This window comes from Anolis sagrei, chromosome 3, assembly GCF_037176765.1.
Source record: "Anolis sagrei isolate rAnoSag1 chromosome 3, rAnoSag1.mat, whole genome shotgun sequence".
Classification (NCBI taxonomy): domain Eukaryota; kingdom Metazoa; phylum Chordata; class Lepidosauria; order Squamata; family Dactyloidae; genus Anolis; species Anolis sagrei.
Window position 1 is genome coordinate 197385669 of NC_090023.1, and position 25396 is coordinate 197411064.

Genomic DNA, 25396 nt, shown 5'->3' on the forward strand with positions numbered 1-25396 from the left:
TGCTTCAGCGTCCTCATAGCAACGTCTGTTCACATTAATCGCCTCTGAAGTGCAATGGCAAACAGTTAATGGACATTTTTGAAAAATGCCATAGCTGCTTATATTCTAAAAGCAGATTTGAGTAATGCCCTTGTACACGCTGCATTACACGGTCTGTGTTTGACCTTCAGCTAAGTCAGCAGTAAGACGGTCTGTCCTAAGAATGTGTCTCTTGGAGATTTAAGATCAACCAGCAGGGAGGGAGATGAAAAGAAGGGCACAAAGCAAGGTGTTCTTGGTGAATCTACAAATAAGGAAATATTTGAATAGGTCTCTCTTATATGCACAAATAGTGCCTTAAAAGAACTCCAGGTGAACTTAAATTGGATGCTGAGGAAGGCAACAGCAGGGGTATCTTGGCATTCAAAAACAAAGTCATTATTTATTTGCTCAATTTATAATCCCACCTTTCTCCTATGAATGGGATTCAGGGTAGCTTAGAATAAAATAATATAAATCTTATTATGTCCACACAGCCTGAAAAACTCACAACAACATATTGTTCTATTTTAAACATGCTTTTTTAAAACTTCTGTGTTTTAAACAGAATTCTACTATGGTTTTCTTTTAACTTTTAGATTAGTCGTTTTTTAATTGTACTTTGTACTCATGATTTTAAATCACCTTGAAACCTTTACCCGGAGAAAAGCAGGATATTAATGAAATACAGTATGGGCCCCTGGTGGCACAGCAGATTAAACCATTGAGCTGCTGAACTTGCTGTCTGAAAGGTTAGTGGTTCAAATCCGGGGAGCGGGGTAAGCTCCTGCTGCTAGGCCCAGCTTTTGCCAACCTAGCAGTTTTAAAACATGTAAATGTGAGTACATGAAGTCGTACTGCTCCAGTGGGAAGGTGACGGCGCTCCATGCAGTCATGCCAACCACATAACCTTGGAGATGTCTATGGACAATGCCGGCTCTTCGATTAAAAAATGGAGATGAGCACCAACCCCTAGAGTTGGACTCAACCAGACTTAATTTCAGGGGAAACCTTTACCTTTACCTTATGGCCCCTGGTTCCTGCAGTTTCAGTTATTCACCTAGGACAAAATATGTTCTTTCTAGGATTTTTTGAGGTCCTCCTTGTTACTCTGTGTTTTGTTTTGACCAGAAGATTCCATAGCATTGCCCTGGAGGACTTTGCAAATTCAGAGAGAAGATACCTTCTATATTTTTTCTAGGTTCTCCAAAGCAATTTTATGACACCTTCTGGCAGAAGTCATTTATTTCAGTAGGGTTACTGTTTTCCACTGTTTCCTGTTTCCACAATAAGTTATGTGCAGATCTGGGAATCGTGCTACGAATAAATAGAATATATTGTATAAAGTGAATTAAGGGGAAACCATGGTAAAGGACCATTTTAATTATTTATGGCTTTAGTGTCTCTCATTAACTCGGTATTTCTTATTAGTATATTCATGATACATAGTCATGAATTCTTTTAGTCTAAAATGGGTGGGAACATTGCACCCATCCAAATGTTGCTGGGCTTCAGCTTAGCCTTCTTCGCCAATGACTGTTCCGGGTAGCATTACTGGGATTTGCAATCTAATAGTATCTGGATACCCATATGATGATTTGTGCCCTTGGTATGAAGAAAGACTTTTTGTAATTACAACTTTGAGGACAGAGGAATATAGCTTTTTCTTTCTTTCTTTCTTTCTTTCTTTCTTTCTTTCTTCCTTTTTTTTTTTTTTGGTTGTGTCAGGAACGACTTGAAAACTATGGTATTAGAGCAAACTTGAACGGTGCAAGCGAAAAATAAAGCCTACTGGTCCTTGAGCTTGACAACTCTTTAGCTCTGAGCACTAAGCAGCTGGCAACAATAGGAGGTTTTCCAGACACTCGTATGGATCAGCATTCTTGGTGGACCACAACATTTTCTATACCGAATAATCTGACTAGGCTGTTCTGTATCCAAAAACAATAGAACCATTCCCAATGGATGTGTCTTTTCTGCTTGTCCCTTCTTCTTCTCCTCAAAGGCAGGAAGTCTTCATAAGACAGATGATCTTTCTCTATGATTAAAGTAGTTTCCTAGTTATTCCACATTATAGTCATTATATTATTTATAATTTTTATGTAAGGGTAGATTACAGAGGGGGCACGGGACAGCATGCAAACATTAAAAAAGTAAACACTGCCATCCTGTTCAGCATTTACAAAATAATAAGATGGCTGTGTAGTACCATAACTGCTGAGATCTATGCTTATGGTCATGAATGACTGAGTGCAACCTCAAAAATGTACTTTTTCAAACCTGTAAACACCAAAGCATTTTCAAAGCACTACAGAACAAGGGATTGAGGAATGTTGTGTTCAATGCTCTCCTAGTTACAGGGCATGTGGAGAATAGGCAGTTGTTCTTGAAGGAGCCTACAACTAGGAGAGTACAGAAAACGCCATTCCCATTGCTCCAAGCTGTAGCGCTTCAGAAACACTTCATTCAGGGCGAGGATGGCATTGTTAGGTGTAACTACAACAGAGTTCTGACTTCGTAGTTACATTCTAGGAATTGCGTGGAAAATGCCTTAAATAAGGTAAAGGTTTTACCTTGACATTTCTAAGCCAAAGAGCCACCATTGTCCGTAGACGCCTCCAAGGTTATGTGGCCGGCATGATTGCATGGAGCGCTGTTACCTTCCCACCGGAGCAGTAGCTATTGATCTACTCATATTTGCATGTTTTTGAACTGCTAGGTTGGCAGAAGCTCACCCCACTCCCCAGATTTTGGTCAGCAAGTTCAGCAGCTCACCAGTGTAACCTATAGCGCCACTGGGGGCTCCGCAGAATATCATCCTCCTCTTTTAATGTATTTTTAAAAAACAGTTTGCTTGGAAATTAGCAAAGCAAGGAGACATTTTTTTTCTGAGTGCAGAAGACAAGGCATCAAAAGTTGGAAAAATACTCACCTTACTAAAGAAATTCAGCTTTGGAAGGCTATAACACACAAAACCCCTGCAATTCAGTGCATTTCCAAAGACTTAACAGAGCTGAGAAAATAGCAAAGGCTCTCTGCAGTGAGAGAGTAGTAAAAGCAGAGAGGTTCCTGCACTGCATTGAGAGAGTAGTAAACTCACAAGGAGGCTCCTGTACTATTACCACTGTACCACTTTATTTCCCTGTGCAAGTGCAGCATTTCAGCAGTCGTGACAAAGGGATAATACAAAAGAGAATCAGTGCAGCATGGATGCCTTTAACGTAGTTGGAGAAAGTGTACTTTGGCAGCAAGTTGTGGCAATTGGGACTGTTGAATGCACTCTTTGGGATTTATGCACTGCTACCGTGTTGCCAAGCCTATCATGACAACTGTCTGCCTTTCTGTTTTTGTTCTTTTGGCTTAGGTCGCACTGCGCAAGCAGTTGCAGTTCGAGCCAAGGCATTTGGATTCAATGTGATCTTTTATGACCCATACCTGCAGGATGGCATAGAAAGGTCCCTGGGCGTCCAGCGGGTCTACACCCTCCAGGATCTGCTCTACCAGAGTGACTGTGTGTCCTTACACTGTAACCTCAATGAACACAATCACCACCTTATCAATGACTTTACGATTAAGCAGGTAATTCCTAATGGAAGGTGGGATTGTCTATCGGGCTCCAACTGCAGTCTAGGAAGATGTGACTGTGGAGTGCTGGAATTCCTCTTGGCAGAGCTGTACTATCAAGCAGATGCAAAGAGTAATTGTATGTATTTTTACCTTTGGGATAGTTGAGAGTTATAGCTAATTGTCCATCTGTCTTTTTGCACATTATACATCAGGTGATGCCACTTCAGTGGGTCATTTTAATGCTCTCAATAAATTACAAAGATCCTAATGTTACAAAATGTTACAAATGAAGGATTGTTTTTCTTTATCTGTTTTATTGGCTGCAGTCTTGTCTGTGTACCAGATTTGCTTACACCAGTAAGCTTTGTAAAACGTTTCAGCTATGATCTTGCATTGAGAGATGTAGCTATAATAGTGTCCCATCCTATCCATCATCTAACACCACCTTTTCTCATCTGTAGCCTCATGAACTCAGTAATTACCTGGGGAGCAGCAGAAAAATATAAACCTACCATATTTCATCACGTAATAGTAATATTTTTACGCTTCTTTGGCCAAAAAAAGGGTGCGACTATTACGCGATGAAATAAATTGTGCTGCTAGCAGGTGAATTTCATACAGTATAGCCAGCGGAGGAAGACAGCTTACCCGCTGTAAACAGTCTAGCCCAAGCATATGGAAACTTTGGCCCTCCAGGTGTTTTGGACTTCATCTCCCAGAAATCCCAGCCAGCTTACCAGCTGTTAAGAATTGTGGACGTTGAAGTCCAGAACACCTTGAGGGCTAAAGTTTGCCTATACCTGGTCTAGCTAGTGTGGGAAAGACTCCATGCTTCAATCTCCATGTGTCTTGCTGCACTGTACAAACATCAGCTTTGTCCAAGCACCTGCCCCCGCTTAACTCGGCTGATATTGTCACTCTCCTCAATCCATTGCTTTCAGACTCAGCTGAGTGAAGTGCCATAGCTGAAAGGGGAACAAGTGCCTGGGCAAAGCTGTTATTTGTATAGTGCAGCAAGACACCTCACACTAGCTAGACTGTTTACAGCGGGGAAGCTTGTCTTCCTATGCTGGCCACACTATTTATTTATTTCAGGAATTTCTATGGCACCTTTCTCCCGGCAGACCCACTATATGCAGATCATCCACCAGCAATGAATTAAGACTGTGATGATTATGAGAGGAAAGAAAATTACCAATTTAGGGGATGCCTAAATTACGCGACTGTTATGTGGTGGCAACTACCATGTGGTATTATACAGTATTTTTCTATAGCTGAATGTACAGCAGCATGAAGGATTTCCTGTAGACAAGTGGTTCTCAACCTGTGGTCGGTGGACCACAAATGGTCCACAAAAACCAAAAATATGGTCCGCAAGCTTACCGTTATTACACCGTTGCAACGAGAACGACTGGTCTCGCGAAACCCTCTTATAGTGGCAAGGCTTATTAAATATGGTTTTCTATGGGTGAGCAGATGGCAACTACTGGATGGCATATGTTTTGTATCAGAAACTAGAGCTGATGTCGTCTCTCCAATGCAATTTTCTAAATCAGAACCCCAAATAACCAAACTGAATCTAAAGTTGACCAAAAACTGATTCGTAACTCTTTTGGTACTAATATTGGAGAGTGATCCCTCATCAAAGTGGTCCCTGGTCAAGTGGTCCCTGGTTTTTAAAAAAGGGTTGGGAACCACTACTGTAGACTATAGTATTGCTGTGTATCCAACTACAGAAAAATTTTGGAAGCAGCTGCTGCGAAAAGGTAGGTTTTGTTTCCCATTCAACAGTGAATTCCAGCTTTTCAGTTACCAAAAAGAAAGTTGTGATGGCGTATGTCCGTGTCCAATTTAGACCATCATTCTCCAACAGGTTGTGGAAGTGAACTGGTTGTTAGCAAACAAATTTAGGAATCTTATGTCCACAAATCCCTCCTCACCATCCATAGTACCACACATAGTGCTATAATGCAAAGATGATGCTATAATATAACTGTTTTGATTTTTAATCTTATTCTAACTATCATATCCTGTGAATTTTTAATGATGTGTTTTCTAATTTGTTGTAACCAGTTTGAGTTCCAATCTGGGGGGAAAGGAGAGATAGAAATAATCAATAACAACAACAGACCCAGCCAAAAATAGTTACTCAACTATGGCCAGGGAAAATGGCAGCTGAACGACTGGGCATTGTGTCTGCCAAACGAAAGCTCAGCCCTCAAATGTTCTTTCATCCCTAGTTCAGCAGTGGGTAAATCCTTTCAAAATCAAGCTCATTTCTGAAAATCTGAAAAATCCCCGTGGATCTGCTTCTGCCCTGCAGTTTTCCTCCTGTGCTCTGCAGTTAACTTAATTACCTCTATTCTGTACAGAGAGCACATAAATAAGAAGCAAATGGGCACTTAGCATAATATTCCTCGTACAGCATTTAGGAACCTAGGAAAGCACCTTGAGGACTCAAAGCATCCATGTAAATAGCTAATGCAGCCATAAAAGATTATTCAGCGATGGGAATTGTCTTTACCATAGCAAAGGTTTCCAAAAAGTCTATTTGCTAGGCTTGGGCCCGAATCAGTTTGGACAAAAATTATTTGTAATATTCGGTGGTCCGATTTATATAATATTCGACAACAGAACAGTGAAGAGAGAGCCGCAAAGCCCAGCAAAATGGATTAAGAGAGCCAGATTTTATCAGTTCTGGAGAAGGAGAAGTTAGGTCTGCAATATACCTGAGGGAGGGATATTTTGCAGAAACAGCCTCCGTCCATTTCTTCTTGGAAAGTGCCCTCCTCCTCCAGAGAGGGTCCTGGGAATTCGCTTTCCCAGCAGCACTTGCATAGGACAGGCATTGAAAAGGTCATCTCAGAGCATGATGAGAGTTGAAGCTTTTCTCTCTCTCTGTTTCTTAGCCAATAAAAAGCCTGGTTGTGTCCATGCTCTGATTGGCTGAGAATGGACACAACCGGTGACTACAATTTCCAGAACCCTCTCTTACGGTTTGTCTTATTTTTAAAAAATGTTATAGTTAAAACTAAAAATTCTAAATTCTAAGAAGTCAATAGATTGGTGAATTCATTTGAAACTTGACAGTTGTAAATGGGGTCTAAAACTGAGTTAGGTTTCATGCAGATTGGCTTTAAAATGTCTGAGGATTGAGCCTTTAAAGTTTCCCATTGTAGTAAATGGGCCGAATCTTCGCTGAATAAAAACGGCAAAACCCCTCCCCTTTCGAGTAACTTCCTGGTAAACAAAATGAGAGGTCCCCAAAATGGCATACTTTTTGGCCAAATTGCACACCTCTACTATTTGCATCACTGCAAGTAGATTGACTGCAAGTAGATTGCATGCCTTATGGCATAGGTGATAGTGTCTCCTCTGTGGGAGAAGACAGGAAGAGGCAGGACTTAAGCTAGTGCTACACCCAAACAATACTAAATTTGTGTTTATTTAAGTGAAAAAGATTTTGCCCTCATGTCCTGATTATGAGGTTCTACTACACAATATCCCAGAGTACTTGTAAGGTATCAGCACAGACACAAAACAATCTATGCGTAATGTCAATGTGTATTATCAAAAGAGCATATAGTATTCCATTTACCAAAATCCCCAGTACATAGCTCAATTCAGTGGTACACAAAAATCAAAAGGAGCAGCTGCTCTCAAACGTAACAGTTCTAGGTCTGGATAAGGATTCCACTGTATATAGGCTTCAGGGATACATTCAATAAGAAAAGTCATATAAACAAAGTAAGCATTGAGTCATGAGGCTATATGTAAACTGAAGACAATAATGAAGATGAAGCGTCACTCTCAAAACAATCTTCATGGGAAAAATCCAACTCAAGTCCAGTGAAAATGGAGCACTGCTTCTCAAAATAAGTCTTCAAAGGAAAAGTCCAAATGGCATTCAACAGGGGTGCCCGGGTATTTTTGTACCCTGTTTCGGGGAAAGCAATCCCCTTCCTCAGGAGTTGATAAAGTCAGCAACTCTAGACTCTTATATCATGCCAGATAGCTTATACAAAAAGTGACTCTGCTTGAAGTAAATTCACACTGCCAAAAGCATTACATAAATTAGTATAAAACTGATAAAATAGAAGGTATGCAGGCGGCTAAATATCTTTTGACCAAAAACGGGCAACAGCAACGGCATTGTCTGTAGCCTCCAACAATTCCTCCTCTGTACATGAGGCAGGGCACAATGGACAAGCATACAGATGCAAAGTTGTCTGTTCTACTCTATTGCATTAATGGAATGGTTGACTGGAAAAGGCCTTTGATCAATCCAACATGGCTCTTCTTTATGTGCTTAGAAGAATAAGCTGCTTCAAGACCCCTTACCCTAGATAAAATCTGTACTTGAAGGAGCATTTTCTTTTCAGGAAATAACATTTCTGCTTTTTTCAGTTTATGGGCCATGTTGGTGTCCTGTGGTGTTCTGGTTTCTTCCATCCTGATTGATCTAAAACTAGCCCCAATGTAGAATTATCCATTAGGGTTTCGCTGCTAAGATACAATAACTCTGTTATTATGTTGCAAATAATAATAATAATAATAATAATAATAATAATAATAATAATCGAGACTTGCCATTACAGTATGTGCTTAGGAGTGAGATGTGCCATTTGAAGCTGCTTCGGCTACATAAGGAAATGGTGCTGATGCTCCATAGATGCATAGAGTCATAAAAAGATGCTAGAATGCACTTCCTTTTTTTCCTGGCCCCAACAGATGAGACAAGGAGCATTTTTGGTAAACACAGCCCGTGGTGGTCTGGTGGATGAAAAGGCCTTAACCCAAGCCCTGAAGGAAGGAAGGATACGAGGGGCAGCACTAGATGTTCACGAATCAGAACCATTTAGGTAAGTTGGACTTTTATAGCATGTTTTATGCCGCCAAACATTGTAGAGTGGTTCTACATTTGCCATCGTGGAAACATCATGAAGATAATAATAATAATAATAATAATAATAATAATAATAATGGTACTTCCAAATTCAGACTGACAGAGTTATGGAGCACAATACTCTTGATTGTGTTAAAAAAACAAAGTATGGATTGTCGATGTTGCAATCCCAGGTGACAGCAGGACTGAAAAGAAACAACTGGAAAAGCTGACACAATATGAGGATTTAAAGATTGAACTGCAAGCCAGTCAAGTTGGTCCCAGAGGTGATCGGCACCTTAGGTGCAGTGCCTAAAGACCTTGGCCTGCACTTAAACACAATCGGCGCTGACAAAACTAGCATTTTACTGGGATCTGCACGCATTATTTGCCGATACATCACACAGTCCTAGACACTTATCCTCATCATCATCTTTATTTATAACTCTCTACCATCTCCCAAAAGGCACTTGGGGCAGCTTGCAAAGCACAACAAGTGTAGTATTTAACATAAACGGCACACGAATATAAAAACAATATCACATAAAAGTTATAAAAACAACCACTATTAACACATCAAATAAAATAAAAACAAAAACACACAGGGTAAAAAGCAGACCACCTGTAGTTAAAGCTAGTTGCCTTCAATTCACAACTAAAGTGCCAAAGTGTCAACCTCAGATAGACCCATTTCAGCCTGCTTAAGAATCCATGTTTTTAGGCTGGATTGGAAGGAGTCAAGGGTGGGGACTAACCTAATCTCTTTTGGGAGGGTATTCCAGATCCAGGGAGCCACCACAGAGAAGGCCCTCTCTCTCGCCCACACTAACCACGCTTGAGATGGTGGTGGAACCGAAAGAAGGTTCTCCCCTGCCAATCTCAAAGCTCATGACTGTTTATAGAAAGGGATGCGGTCTCAAAGATAGGTTGGACCCGAAGTGTATAGGACTTTGTAGATAATAACCTGCACCTTGAATTGAGTCCAGAAAATTGTCGGATACACACGGTACAAGCTAGAGCTTGAAATGATTTCTTTCTTGGACCGCTGCTGGTCATGCTGCCTTTTGGGATTCAAAACACAGAGACTAGAAAATAAATTTTCATTGTTCCTCTGCAGTTTAAGGGGGAATCTCTAGGAAATTGTTGCATCATTTATTTAAAAAAATCTGGATATTCCCTAGTAAACTGTTGCAACATTGATAACATCTATTCCATTGAATTATTAAAAATTAGGAAACAGACTCACAATGAATTTAATACCTTACCTCATTTGAATTGAGGGTGCCTTGCTCTTCTGGTTCTATCATTTGAGTACCTGTTTAAGCAGAATCCTCCAGCCATTGAAATTAGAACCGAGAATGCCTCATAGGATCTCAAGAAGCAGTCCAAAAATAAATTATAGCAAAACTTTCTAGCAATGTTTTAAGGATAACCTAACCATTGTTAATATTGCTCTGTTCAACCTTCCCATGGCGTCTCACACAGTTGAACTCTTCTGCTGTATGACTGTTGATCCAACTCCTCACCCACCTCTGAAGATCATATTTAAGGAAGCTCCATCTATGGTGATGCACATAACAGCATTTATAACAGGGATAGCTATAGGAGGATTCTGGCCTACTCAAGAAGCAACTAAGTAGTCAGCAAGTCTGCACATTCATTTTGCTACTAGACATTCCCATCGTTTCCAGTTGCTGCTCCATCTCCTTTGATTGCAACTACTTATCTCCCCATTGTCCTTTACTGATTTTCTGTGGGTCAGAATATTTACAGTTGACCAAATCCACAGAATATTCATCTCCAGATTTCACCATGCACAGCTTGGGGTATATATAGATTAAAAGCTGTTAGATTTTACATTTTTTTTGTAAGAGACACTATTTTACTATACCATTGCGTATAACATGGTGTAACAAAATTTGGAAAAAAAAACCTGTTCCTGGTTTTAAAATGTTATTCCTGCTTAATTTTGCAGTACCTACTTTTAAAGTAGTTGTACTATTCCAAAAATGTCATTTTATGGCTGCCACAAACTATGTTGAATTGATTGAAACACAATGAAATATTCATTGAAAAACTAGAACAAAATGTGCTGCAGAATGTCCCGCAAAAACAATATAATAATAATAATAATAATAATAATAATAATAATAATAATTTAAAGAAAATGAATACGTTGAACTCCTCTGGGACTTATCCGCATTATCCGCTGATACATCACATAGTCCGGAACACTTGGAAAGTGATCCAATACAGAGTGATCTTGTTAGCTGTGTACTAATTGTGTAGTGTATAAAATAATAGTAACAACAACAACAACAATAAAAGTCAAAAATATTTAATATAGTACCTTTATATATTGCCTTTCCTCAGAGTACCACAAGATGGCATATTATGGACTGAAAAATCCCAGGTCTACCAACTGGGGAGGATATTTAGTTTTAAATGTTATTTTAATTGTATCTTAACTGTTGTAACTTTTGTATCAATGGCACAAATATTTAATTGTTTCTCAAATTTTCATTTGTCATGTCTTTAAATTTATTGGGTTGTGTCACTTATTGTAAGCCGTCTTGAAATAGAAATAAAGATGGAAATCTGGGCACACTGGTAGTGATGCACACTGGGTGACGATGGTGATGATGATAGCCTGGGCCAAAAGCCAGTTGGAATTAATATAAACATTGTAGTTACAGTGCTTTGCACTGAATTCTTTGCAAATCTTCCTAATCCTCACTTACTGGGAAGCAGCTATTGTAATCAATATTTCTCTCAGAAATCAGTTAACTGACAGTGGCATCCCTTTCTGTGAACAATCTCTGATGTGACGGGCATGATCAGGGTCCCTGTGGCAGTTCTCCCTCACATCAGAGATCTCTCACATAAAAAGAGGTAGACTGTCAGCCAGTTGCTTCCCATCAGCGGAACTCAGTCCCATCAATCCTGTCAACTGGGCCCAGTGTGTATCAGCATCACTACCAGTATGCCCAGCTATCCATACCCGTGCATAGAGCAAGCCCTCTTCAAGTTGAGTAGGTCCATAAGAAAAGGGGAAAATCGAATGCTCTGTGAAGGTATTTATTTTGGAACTCTTTTTATGGTCTGTATTCCTTTGTTGTTTTTCCCTGTAGCTTTGCTCAAGGGTCTCTGAAAGATGCTCCTAATTTAATTTGTACACCACACACCGCTTGGTACAGTGAACAGGCCTCACTGGAGATGAGAGAAGCCGCTGCAACAGAGATACGCCGAGCGATTACAGGTATAGCCGTTGAGATCCCTGTGGATTGCTTTAAATGTGATTGTTAGCACCAGGAAACCAACCCAGAATTCTGATTGCTAGTGGTTCCCCCATGTGGGAAGTGCAACCTGTTGTCTGAAGTCTATTTGTCAGCACTATATATCTAGGGTGCGGTTTTCACGTAAACACTGCATAGGTTCAGAAATGCTCAGCATTATGATTGGCTTCCTGTCAGTGCAGGTACAATACTTAAAGTATTGGACTCTTTAAGGTTTTTCAGAGAGAACTCCCTACCTCCCTTATGCAATACTCCCCACAAAATTCAGCTCATAGTTTCCCCCATCCATCACCAATAATTGCTTACTGGTCAGCACCAGGACTGTGGCGCAGCTGGCTGGGCGTCAGCTACATTAAGATCACTACTGACCAAAAGGTCATGAGTTCAAAGCCAGCCTGGGTTGGAGTGAGCTTCCAACCAATTTGTGTAGCTTGCTGTCGAGCTTTGCAGCCTGAAAGATAGTTGCATATGTCAAGCAGGAAATTTAGGTACTGCTTATGCGTGGAGGCTAATTTACGAGGCCATAAAAATCTCCAGCAAGCATGCAAAGAATGAGGAAGTACTTCATCAGTGTCACAAATGAACTGTGAAGCGACAGCTCCCCTGGTGGCCAGAATACCCTCATGAAAAAGCTGGAATGTTAAATAGCCTCTGTGTGTCTGTCTATATATGTTATGTGTCTATGGCATTGAATGTTTGCTATGTATATGTACATTGTAATCCGCCCTGAGTCCCCTGCGGGGTGAGAAGGGCGGAATATAAATACTGTAAATAAATAAAGGGTTTGGGATTTAGGAGAAGCATCTAACTATGATAAAATATTGTTAGGGGGTCATTGTAGATTGGCATCATTGTTGTACAAGTGGTTGCAGGGATATAGCCTTGTTAAGAGAGAAAAGTGTCATATAAATATAATAACAACAACAAGAAGAAGAACAACAACAGAGATGCCTCTTGATCCCCCCCCCCCCCCCCGCCCCCCAACAATTCCCCATTAGCTTCTGCATGTCAATATGCGTGAGAGGCTTACAGGAGGAAAGTGAGTTCTGCAGTAAGGGACAGATATATTTTCATTCATCCTGGGCAGTACTTCACTATATGCATTTCATTAAATAATCTCATCTGTACAGGTCTGCAACATATATCAACTAACTTAGCAAGCAAATTCCTTTGCTTCTGTGAATTAGGTGCATGTTTGTTATGCAGATGTAACATTTAACTCAGACAATTGGTTAATACGATTCGTTGAATCAGTCTCAAATTGTGTTTCAATCTATGTCAGCCATACATATACATCATGATTCTCTATCATCCACAGAGCTTGGTGAGTTGTAAAGCTCTCTGGTGCTAAACAACTAAATTGAGCCACAGGAGTAAATATTCTCCTTGTACACTAGTTCATTAGCAAACAGTGAAGTGTGTATTCTTCACTTGGATAAGCATCTCCGTGGTCTCACCACTCAATTTCGTACTATTGGATATGCAAATCACATTAATGATATTGGATTCCTAAAGTAGGAGTGAATCATGTGCATCCCTCCAGATTTTGCCGGACTGCAGTTCTCATCATCCCATGAAGGATGCTTAATATAGTCCAGCAATAGCTGGAGGGATGCACATTCCGCTCCTATTTTGAACATACTGTTACTTGAATGTATTCAAGTTAACACAGTATAAACACGTCGTACTTCTACATCCACACCTATACAGTAAACAGTACAACCCCCATATCCACACACCTGAACTTTGCATGGATATGCAAAGTTCAGATAATAGTAAACACTATTGAAATGAAGGACTTCTAGCCCAAGAGAGCAATCGAGCTATGCCGGAGAGCCTAGAAAATGCTGAAAGAGGGCATACTTCATTGGATGTGGATAAAGGAAACTGCAGGTACCAATCCCGTGGATATAGAGGGCATACTGTATGCTATGGCATTTATAAATAAAGAGCACTTCAGATGTTTTCTTTGCTGTGCCCCTTGCTCAGAATAAGTGCTGCTTGACATAATTACAAGGGGTACATAACTCCCTTATTGCAACACAGCTCAATTTCCAGATTATTTGAAAGATTAAACTATGTAACAAAATTTGAAAAAAAAATCTGTTCCTGGTTTGAAAGTATTATTTCCTGTTTAATTGTGCAGTACTTACTTTGAACGTAGTTGTTCTACTCCAGAAACTTGGTTTTGTGGCTGCCACAAACTATGTTGAATTGGTCGACACTCTATGAGATATTCATTGAAAAACTATAGCAAAATGTGTTGCCCATGATTCCCATGATTTTATAGTAGAACCAATTCAGAAATGACATATATAATCTAGGAACAAAAAATAGGTTACATTGTATTATATTATCTGGTAAGAACCCACCCACGTCTTTAAGATCTTCTAGGGCAGTGGTTCTCAACCTGTGGGTCCCCAGATGTTTTGGGCTTCAACTCCCAGAAATCCTAACAGCTGGTAAACTTGCTGGGATTTCTGGGAGCTGTAGGCCAAAACACCTGGGGACCCACAGGTTGAGAACCATTGTTCTAGGGAGTCTTTGCTCTCTGTCCCATCAATCTTGCAGATACATCTGATGGGAACACAAGAGAGAGCCTTCTCCATGGCTGCTACTAGACTTTCAAATGACCTTAGGTTCAACTGACCTTGCTGTCTTTCTGCTAGAAAGTGGGAATCTTTTTATTCCAGCAGAAACCTTTGAGAATTAATTTGTTAGGGGAAACACGCCATGTATTATGTGCTGGACTTTATTAATAGTTCATTTTTTTATAACTAGCCTTCAAATTTTTGATAGCTACTTAACTTTGTTAGTAAAGTTAAAGGTTTCCCCTGACATTAAGTTTAGTCGAGTCCAACTAGTCGAGTCCATTCTCCATTTCTAAGCCAAAAAGCCGGTGTGGTCCGTAGACACCTCCAAGGTCATTTGGCTGGCATGACTGCATGGAGCACCGTTATCTTCCTGGTGGAGCAGTGGCTATTGATCTACTCACGTTTTGCATATTTTTGAGCTGCTAGGTTTGCAGAAGCTGGGGCTAATGATGGGATCTCACCCCGCTCCGTGGATTCAAACCACCACCCTTTTGGTTAGCAAGTTCTACAGCTCAGTGGTTTAACCCGCTACATTACCATGGCCCCTTATAACTTTGTTAAACTGTGAATATTTAGCTATGTTTGTTTCAACCATGGTAAGCTCCCTTCGATCCCAGACTAGGGAAAAAATACACCAATAACAACAACAACAGCAACAACACTTTATTTATATTCCGCCCTTCTCACCCCGAAGGGGACTCAGGGCGGATTACAGTACACATACACGGCAAACATTCAATGCCGCTTTGTATAGACAATACACAGACAGATCAGAACAGGAGGTGCCATGGAAGATTGGGCTTGAGTCGAGGGGGTGCTGTTGCTCCATCCTCTGTGACGAAGAGCCGTCAGGACTTCCTTCTTCCTTTTGGTCACCCAGCATTCCCTGATCTTCCTTCTTTTTATGGCGTCGTAAAACACCTCCCCCGCTTTTTTAGTGGTATCTAATTTCTCTAATCACAGCTAAAGCTGTTTTCAAATTGCTTAGGTAAACAATTAGCTAGGCTGACAGTTCACACCAACCCGGGGCTTTAAACTTGCAACCTTTTGGTTGATAGATCTTATATTTGCTGATGATTTACCAGCTGTGCTAAACCTCCGGCCATGGCGGATTCTGACCATGATGATGATGATGAAAACTCAAATAATTGTGCCCCAATCCTCTATTGCAGTTACAAATCTATAACTTAGGGACTGTGAAAGTCCCCCAATCCCCATTTACCATGCAGCAACCATTGCAGTTGATGGATGCCTGTTCCTGTCTCTGCCCTGAAGCAGCTTGATGTTCCCACTCACATCCTAATAAAAAATTCTAAATAACAATATGAATAGCAATATTCATAATCATAACAAACATTAATAAATCTTCTTCCTAGTGAATTTGCAGAACAACCAGGAAACAATTAACTGCAGTTGGACAAATGGCTGAATTCAATAAAAGGCCTTTCAAAACAATTCTCTTTGGCCTTAGGAGTTGTGTGACGAGTATGAGCAAATTCCACGATTTTGGCAGGAACTGAAGGGTTTTCTGCCGATCCCCCTTACAATAGAAAAAGAACAAGTTGGGTGTATCTTGTTGCTTTTCAGTATGATCAACTGGGGCCTGAATGAAAATTATAAATTTGAATTATTCCTATCTCAGGTCGCATCCCCGAAAGCCTACGAAACTGTGTGAACAAGGAATTTTTTGTCACAACAGCTCCTTGGTCAGTAATAGATCAGCAAGCCATTCATCCAGAGCTCAATGGTGCCACATACAGGTAAGAAGGAGGAAAGAATATCTTTTTTTTTCTTTCTCTCTCTCTCTGGAATTCTGCATGCAACTGTGGAGCTAAAAGAATGAGTCACACAAATGCTAACCTTTCTCAGAAGATGGTATTTCTTCAACAGTGGTGTCATGAAAACTTCTTCCCCCAGCCCTCAAATATATATACACACACACGTCTTTATTCTCTCCATAACATTACAGACAGTTCTGAGGTGTCATCTCACAAGTTCTCACATTGCACATTTTTACCTTTCCCTAAATTACCCATTGTAATCTCCTCTTTTAACATGACAAAAGGAGTTGCTAGGAGATAATTTGAATTACCTCATTTATTTGGAGAGAGAGAGAAAATTTCCAAGGTGCTACTGAAATTTTTTTACCAGTGTAGTAGTGCCAAGAAAAATATAATTATAGTTGCCTGAATATGCCTGTATGTATATACAGTATGACCTCTGTATCCATGCGGGATATGTTCCTGGATTTACCATCGAAACAGGAAACCGGATAAGAGGAAACTTCTATTGAATTGAATGGCGTCTTCCAAAAGTTACCATAGTCATCCTGGAGGATCTAGAAAATTCCTTTGGAGGTGTCCTCTCTAGGTCCTCCAACACAATCATGGTAGAAGAATACCATAAAATTGCCTGTAGGTAAAGATAAAGGTTTACCCTGACATTAAGTCTAGTCGTGTCTGACTCTGGGTAGTGGTAGTCATCTCCCATTTCTAAGCCAAAGAGCTGGCGTTGTCCATTGACACCTCCAAGGTCATTTGGCCAGCATGACTGCCCAGAGCACCATTACCTTCCCACAGAAGCGGTACCTATTGATCTTTTCAAACTTGCATGTTTTTGAACTGCTAAGTTGGCAGAAGCTGTACGTAACAGTGGGAGCTCACTCCACTCCTCGGATCCGAACCACTGACCTTTCAGTCAGCAAATTTAGCAGCTCAGCGGTTTAGCCTGCTGCACCACCAGGGGGCCTAGAATTGCCCGAGGACTTAGGAAATTCCTAAGGAAGACATATTTTGTTGGGCAGGGGTACAGGACAGGGTACAGTATGAGTAACTCTTAAGAATGGTAATAACTTTTCCAGAGTCTGATTACCTGGATGAATTAGCACTGCACTCATTTGAAAAAATGTTATAATCTTACATCATATGACAAACTGAGTTGTTAGAACTGCTATTTTATCTCAGTGACAAATTTGCAAGGGATGGTCTTAAAAATGAAGAGATTTGCTATGACACAAGTCTTCATTCGACCCATTATCCCTTCTTTTCCTCTGATAGTTGGTATTCCTGCAGAAACGTTAACACTTTCCAGGCTTATTGCAGTGAGAACATCGCTACATGACAGTAAGCTGATCATCTCCTTCACTTGGTTCTTATACATCAAGGGTGGGACTCATGCAGCCATACAGCCACAATTGTATTTCAGTACCCGTCAGTCCTCGTCAGCATTGCCAATGCTGAATTTGTTAGGCATTGCAGCCCAACAACATTTTCCCCACCCTGTCTTAATCCAGTTTCTCTCCCTGTCTTCTGTAACACATTGCATTTGGATTTAAATGCAAGATGTCAGTGTTTCCTGTGTTCATATTGTCCCTTTACATCTTAACCATTTATAATCTAAGACTGGCCTAACAGACAAGTGAACGGATTACGAGGGTTGAATAAAAAGTAATGCCTCCACCTTGATAACTGTGGAACTCCCTGCCTAGGGATATTAGATCAGCCCCCTCCCTCCTGACCTTTCGTAAGAGAGTGAAAACCTGACTCTTCGAGCAGGCATTCGGAACCCCAGAATAGATAGTCAAGCTTGAGATGGAGAATGACCCAGGAACGGCCAAGACGATGAAACGGATGAGGATTGGAATGAGAGGATATAGCTTTTTTTAAACTGTTATTGCACTGTCTTTTTTGTCTAAATGCACTTAATTGTTTTTGCTTTTGTATTGTATTGATGGCATCGAATTGTGCCGATATGTAGACCGCCCTGAGTCGCCTGCGGGCTGATATGGGCGGGATATAAGTGATGTAAATAAATAAATAAAACTCCTCAACAGATGGCAGTACTGATAGTACTGATACTCCTCTACAGTTTCATTTTGGTGGGAAGTCTTAGCATTGAACGGTTGTGTTGTTAAAGTGCGAAGTATGCAGCCCTGCACAGAAGGTCGGTCAATGCGACTTAAGCAACATGCAGTCATTGAAATCTTGACAGCAGAAGGTATCACCTCAACATCTTTAAACTTACTTGCCCAACGATGCACAGTACTCACACCAACACAATCACCATAAATAGTTTGCATTCTCTGATGAATCTCCTTTGGGGTGACAAATCAGTGTTACCTCTGAAAAATCCTGCAAATCTCTTAGGAAGACAAGCAGACAAATGTCAGCATACTGGAAGAAGCAAAGACCACCAGCATTGAAGTGATGCTCCTATGCCATCAACTCTACTGGACTAGTCACGTTGTCCGAATGCCCGATCACCGTCTCCCAAAGCAGCTACTCTCCTCTTAACTCAAGAATGGGAAACATAATGTTGGTGGACAAAAAAAGAGATTTAAAGATGGACTTAAAGCCAATCTTGCAATGCAACCTGAGCCCTGCTACATGCACAATGGAGGACCTTCTTACGGCAACACCAGAGGCACTCCAAGTGGCCAGATACTGGTCAAAGGACATTTAATCAACTACCAAGTTTGCAAAATTTGAATTTTTTTATCTGTTTGTTTGTTTTGTTCTCTTAGAAATGTAATACAATGGTATGGTTGCTGATGACACGATAAATAAAAATAAAGAAATAAGCCAACCTTAAAAACTGTGGCATAGATACCAAGAACTGGGAAGCCCTGGCCCTTGAGCTCTCTAACTGGAGGTCAGCTGTGACCAGCAATGCTGTGGAATTTAAAGAGGCACGAATGGAAAGCGAAAGGGAGAAACATAGTAGACGAAGCACATCAAGCCAACCCTGACCAGGACTGCCTTCCGCCTGGAAACCAATGTCCTCACTGCGGAGAACATGTGGATCAAGAATAGGGCTCCACAACCACCTACACACCCATCGCCAAGACACTACACTAGGAGGACCATCATCCCCGGACTACAAGGGGTCACCTAAGTAAGTACGTCAAGATCCTGAAGTGTCAAGATACAGCAGTGGACACTAAAGTTAGGGTTGCATTTCCCATTGCTGTATGTGGTTGTGAAAGCTGGACAATAGCGGTCTCATAAGAATGAGCCCCTGGTGGTGCAATGGGTTAAACCTGTGTGCCGGCAGGACTGAAGACTGACAGGTCGCTTGTTTAAATCCAGGGAAAGCGCAGATGAGCTCCCTCTGTCAGCTCCAGCTCCCTATGTGGGGACATAAGAGAAGCTTTCCACAAGGATGGTTAAACATTAAAACATCCGGGCGTCCCCTGGGCCGCGACCTTGCAGACGGCCAGTTCTCTCACACCAGAAGTGACTTGCAGTTTCTCAAGTCGCTCCTGACACAAAAAAATAATAAGTCACCTTGAAGGGAAGGGAAGTTGACCTGATGGCAGTTAAAAATTGAGTGGTCAGCCAAGGAATCTTGATTTTTTCTTTACAAAAAGAAAAAGAATGGTCATGGAGCTAAAAGTCAAAGTTTCATATTTAGTAAGATCTTTTAAAAAATCTGTATGGATCAATGTGAAGTAGCTTCTTGCTCCCCTCTTTCATTAGCAGAAATGGACAAAATTATAAAGAATGTGTCAGTTTCTCAAATGCCTGGATTTATAGAGGCTGGAGTTTAGCTTCAGCTTAGCAGAGAATATCAACTCTTCAGAGTATGTGGCCTTGCTTGTGATACATTTTTCAGTGGTGAGAAGTTAATCTGTTGAAGATGCAATTCTGTCAGAGTGGGATGAAAAGATTGGCAGTGTCACCTTTCATCTCTTCATTGCCCTTGTACATTTAACAGCCACAGCAATGTATTCCCAAGAGTTGGGGCACCACGGAGTGCAAGATCATCTCTACACAAAAATAGTTCCAGTGGAATTTGGAAACTTTGGAAAGTGCCCCCAGCTTTAAAATCATTCTGGCATTATTGACAGGACAGAAGTATAGCGAAAACCATGACACTTCTAGACTAGCTGTGTGTTTTGTTAAATCATGACCTTCAGCCATGGCAGAGCCTACAAAATTAGTTTAAAAGTAATTAGTTACCGTTATATTACCACGTCCCCAGAAGTAGGTGGCTTTTAAAGTCAATATAAAGGCAGTTCTTTATTACCTAGTTCACAACTAACCACAAGTTTTTAAAAGGCACTTGAGTACTACAAGCCACTTTTCTTAGTAAAGGTAAACATTTCCCCTTGACATTAAGTCTAGTCATGTCTGACTGGGGAGTGGTGCACATCTCCATTTCTAAGCCAAAGAGCCAGCGTTGTCCGTAGACGCCTCCAAGGTCATGTGGCTGCCATGACTGCATGGAGCGCCGTTACATTCCCGCAGAAGTGGTACCTATTGATCTACTCATATTTGCATGTTTTCAAATTGCTAGGTTGGCAGAAGCTGAGGCTAACAGTGGGAGCTCACCCTGCTCCCTGGATTCGAACTGCCAACCTTTCATTCAGCAGCTCAGCAGTTTAACCTGCTGTGCCACCGAGGGCTCCCCACTTATCTTACAAAGGGAATTCATTCTTGCCCACATTGTCACCTGAACATGCACAATTCAACTGTATAATTTTTAAATTTCAGTTTTAAAATTTGCTCTTCAGAAAAGATTAAGTTACATTGACAGCAGAGTATCTATTCCAAAAACAATTTTTTTAACAACTTTTTAATTCTTTAATTCCATCAACCCCTCACTAGTTACGCTAAGGACAGACACAACTAAAACTACTTAGACATCCTAACTCGCAAGTTATATTGGGAATTTTTTTAAGGAATCGATTAGAAATCCAAACCACCGGCTTAAGTTGGAAGACTAATGAAGCCTGTATGTTCCATTGTTTTGCTTTTCTTTATAGCAGTGGTTCTCAACCTGTGGGTCCCCAGATATTTGGCTTTCAATTCCCAAAAATCCTAACAGCTGGTAAATTGGATGGGATTTCTGGGAGTTGTAGGCCAAAACATCTGGGGACCTACAGGTTGAGAACCACTGCTTTATAGCATCTCCATAAGCCGTCCTGGCACACTGTTCTCCATTAAGTTCCTTAGAAAAATACTGGGGATTATGTGGCCTATCAGATCCTCACTCCTGTTAGTCAGCATAGCCAACTGTGAACAATACTGGGAGTTGCAGTCCAGCATCCATGCTTTAAAGCATCCATACTTCAGCTCCCAGAAATCCCAGCCAGCTTACCAGCTGTTAGAAATTGTGGGAACTGAAGTCCAAAACAACTGGAGAAGCAGTTTGAGAAACTCTGCTTTAAAGGGTGCCTCCTCAAAATCAAAATGTTTCAGTTGCCCTTATGAAACTCTTAATAAATTAACACCAAAGGAGCTGATGATATAATTTGACTCTAGAGATACTAATTTCAGTTCACTAAAACAGACTTATAAGAAAGCATGTCTGCATTTGGGTTGTTCATTGATGGTTGACATTACAAGCTGTTGGGAGTGTGTCAGCTGTTCCTGTTTGAAGCATGCAGGTGTTGAAAGAACATGAATTAAGATGCTTGGGAAAAGAAACATTGGAAGCACAGTACCTTGAGGGCAGGTTTGGGGGCCAAACCTAAGGATTTTGATCTAACCCGTGGATAAATCAAGGATTATTTCAGAGAGGGGAAGGCAACCGTGTAAATTCCACCACCCTTTCTCCATCAAGGTATACAAAAAGACCAGAAAGAAGTGCCATGGCCACTTGACCAGGGCCACTCTAACATTTGTACCAAAAGGGTTACGAATCAGTTTTTGGTCAACTTTAGATTTGGTTTGGTTACTTGGGATGCTTTCAGAAAATTACATTGGATAGACCACATCAGCTCTAGTTTCTGATACAGAACATATGCCACCCAGTAATTCCCATCTTCTTGCCCACAGAAACCATATTTAATAATCTGGAACTGATGTGGTCTATCCAATGCAATTTTCTTAATCAGTACCCCAAATAACTCCAGGAACAGACCTAAAAATGAAGACACCAAGGCGCCCCCGCTTCCAGATGCCATATGGAACAGCTCCACTCAGGGAGGAAGGAGGAGGAGAAGAAGAAGCAGTCAGGAGGCTTGTTGTCACATCTTTCTTGGGTTGTCATCCTTTCCTCTCCCAACATCCCCAGTGCCTTGGCAAATATAAGAAGATTTTGCAAGACCATTTGCTCTCATTGCAGTGGTGTAGTAACCGTGAGGCCACAGACCATATTTTAGTTCTTCGTGACCACTGGTGGGCCATGGACCACAGGTTGGGAACTGCTGATCCACAAGGATGTACTGTGATCTCACCATTTCCTACTGTACTCCGAGAAGGGGATAGAAAGAATTAAGATACAGTACTATAGATAAGTCATACCAGTTTTGTGGGTCAGTTATTTGATGAAGGCTGGATCTACACTGACCTATATGCCAGAATGTGATCCCAGATTATCTGCTTTGAATAGGATGATATGAGTCTACATTGCCAGAAAATCAGGGATCAGATCCTGGCATATAGGTCAGTGTAAATCAAGTCACAAATTTATAGAGTGGAGTATATTGATTAGTTTCTTGAATGTGTTCCCACTATTTGATGTGGCAAAGTATAGCAGAGAGGTCCTCAAACTAAGGCCCGAGGGCCAGATACAGCCCTCCAAGGTCATTTACCAGGCCCTCACTTAGGGTCAACTTAAGTCTGAAACTACTTAAAAAGCAAACAACAACAATCCTATCTCATCAGACAAAAGCAGGCCCACACTTCCTATTGAAATACTAATAAGTTTTTATTTGTTAAAATTGTTCTTTAATTATTGGATTGGATTGTTTTAAAGTGTTTTTTGCACTGCAAATAAGATATGTGCAGTGTGCATAGGAATTCTTTCGTGCTTTTTTCAAATTATAATCCGGCCCTCAAACAGTTTGAGGAACTGTGATCTGGCCCTCTGTTTAAAAAGTTTGAGGACTCCTGGTATAGGAGAACAGACTCTATTCTGTAGGGGTTTTGTGTGTGTGTGTGTGTGTGTCAGGAGCAACTTGAGAACCTGCAAGTCACTTCTGGTGTGAGAGAATTGGCCGTCTGCAAGGACATTACCCAGGTGATGCCCAGATGTTTGATGTTTTACCATCTTTGTGGGAGGCTTCTCTCATGTCCCTGCATGGGGAGCTGGAGCTGACAGAGGGAGCTCAACCCACTCTCCCCAGATTCGAACCCATGACTGTCGGTCAGTCTTGCCAGCACAAAGGTTTAACCCATTGCACCACCAGGGGTTCCATTCTGTAGTTGGTTAGCAAAGAATAAAAGTGCTCTCTCAAGAGGCTATTTGTTTGCATTGTTGCTGTTCTCCTTACTTCATAATCTGCTCTTCTTACACAGTGTTTACATACTGATTGCCTTGTAATTCAGAAACTCTATCTTTCTAGATATCCACCAGGCATGGTGAGCGTTACTCCAGGAGGGATCCCGGCAGCTATGGAAGGTATCATCCCGGGAGGGATTCCGGTTACCCACAATCTTCCGACAGTGGCGCATCCTTCCCAAGCTCCATCTCCTAACCAGCCCACAAAACACGGGGACAACAGGGAACATCCAAACGAGCAATAGCAGACCATTCAAACACACTCCTATTTGGGACCAAGAGACATTGGAAAAACAGAAGAGTAATTACACACAAACTGGCAGGAATTTGATACAAAATTTGTAAGTTTGCTTTTGGACTGACGCACCACGATGTTCCAGTGTTAACTACAATATATATATATATAGGAGTCAAGACTTGGGGGAGGGAGGGGAAACCCAGAAGAAGTCACCTGCTTACTGAAGCACTGAAAACTAGGATTTGATGATGCATAACTGATCAGCTTCTGTTATTGTGTGTTTAAGTTTCCTTCATCTTTACATCAATCACAAGAATAATGTATATTTCTTCTCAGTCCCTTGGAGGAATAGCAGCTGGTTGACGTACCCGCAGCTTAAAATATGTCCAACAGTCCTAACAAAGCTTACATGATATTAAGAGGAAACCCATCATGTGACTTCAGCCCTTTCCTTCCTCACTTACCTGGCTCCTCCTTGCATAGGCTGAGGAAAAAAAATAACCCAGAGGTGGAGAGTTTTGCTTGTTGCAGTTATATATGGCCACTTAATGTATTGGAAGGATGCTACTCAAGCTTAACTACAGCTATTGTAGGTCAAGGGAGAGAGAAAAGCCTGTGTTAACTAGCTGCCTTTTAATTGCAGAAATCGATGCTTCTCCTACAAGATACACTTAATAAAGTAGCTGTACATTCAATAACACACGCTGACGATGCAAAAAAATAAAATAAAAGTGTTAAGTCTCACATTTATACTCAGATATATTTTTCTCAGTTTTAAATCCACAGCTATTTTATTGAGTGGAAAAGTCTTGAGCTGGAAAGGGTTCAAGAATAATGTTGCATTTCCTTATGTCTCAGGAAAAAAAAACACTTTTTATGGTAACTTGTCAGACTGTATGAACAAAACCCACTTTTTTAGACATTGAAGTCTTCTTTTCTTCATGTGATATTTTATACAAAGACACTTCAGAAATGTGTTATTAGATGTGACTGATTTTAACAAATCCTATTAGATTTGTATCAACTAGTTACATGTTATATTCATAGTCTTTTGTGAATCATCGCCTTTTTTTGTTGAAAAAGATGGCCTATTCTGAGCCTTTGTATGGGTACATTCCTGTTTCTGTGATAAGAGTTTTAAAAGCTGTCCCAAACAAAAAACAACCAATGGCTACCAGAAGTATGTTTTGTTTTAGTGTGTTACCGTTACTGTATTTGTTTATTGTAAAGGTGGACATATAGCGTTCAGTGCAGTTTTCAATAAAAAGTGACAATTTCTATAATTTGATCTGGACCAGGCCCTCAATGTTATTGAGCCTATAGCCTATACAGCAGTGTTTCTCAACCTGGGGGTTGGGAACCCTGGAGGTTGTGAGGAGGTTTCAGAGGGGTCAGCAAAGACCATCAGAAAACATACTGTATACAGTGTTCCCTCGCTACTTTGCGGTTCGCTTTTCATGGACTCACTGTTTCACAGTTTTTAAAAAAATGAATTTAAAATGTACAGTCCAAGTAGCGGGGGAACACGGAGCAGAAAGGCCCCGCCACTGTGCTCTGGATGCAGATCTGG

The 25396-nt window shown here is 40.9% G+C and overlaps 1 protein-coding gene across 6 annotated transcripts in view; it reads left to right on the plus strand.

Moving 5' to 3' along the window:
• The window catches only part of CTBP2 (C-terminal binding protein 2), a 288894-nt gene extending 263780 nt beyond the window's left edge, over positions 1-25114 (plus strand). For 5 of the 6 annotated variants that reach the window (XM_060768612.2, XM_060768611.2, XM_060768613.2 and 2 more), the window contains 5 exons: positions 3383-3597; positions 8317-8447; positions 11602-11729; positions 16003-16120; positions 23653-25114. In XM_060768612.2, coding sequence (XP_060624595.1) covers positions 3383-3597; positions 8317-8447; positions 11602-11729; positions 16003-16120; positions 23653-23833 — 773 coding nt within the window. In that variant the 3' untranslated portion in view covers positions 23834-25114. Of the gene's footprint in view, positions 1-3382; positions 3598-8316; positions 8448-11601; positions 11730-16002; positions 16121-17416; positions 17483-23652 lie in introns of all 6 variants that reach the window. The other variant, XM_060768610.2, reaches the window with a different exon arrangement.
• Positions 25115-25396: the final 282 nt, after the last annotated feature.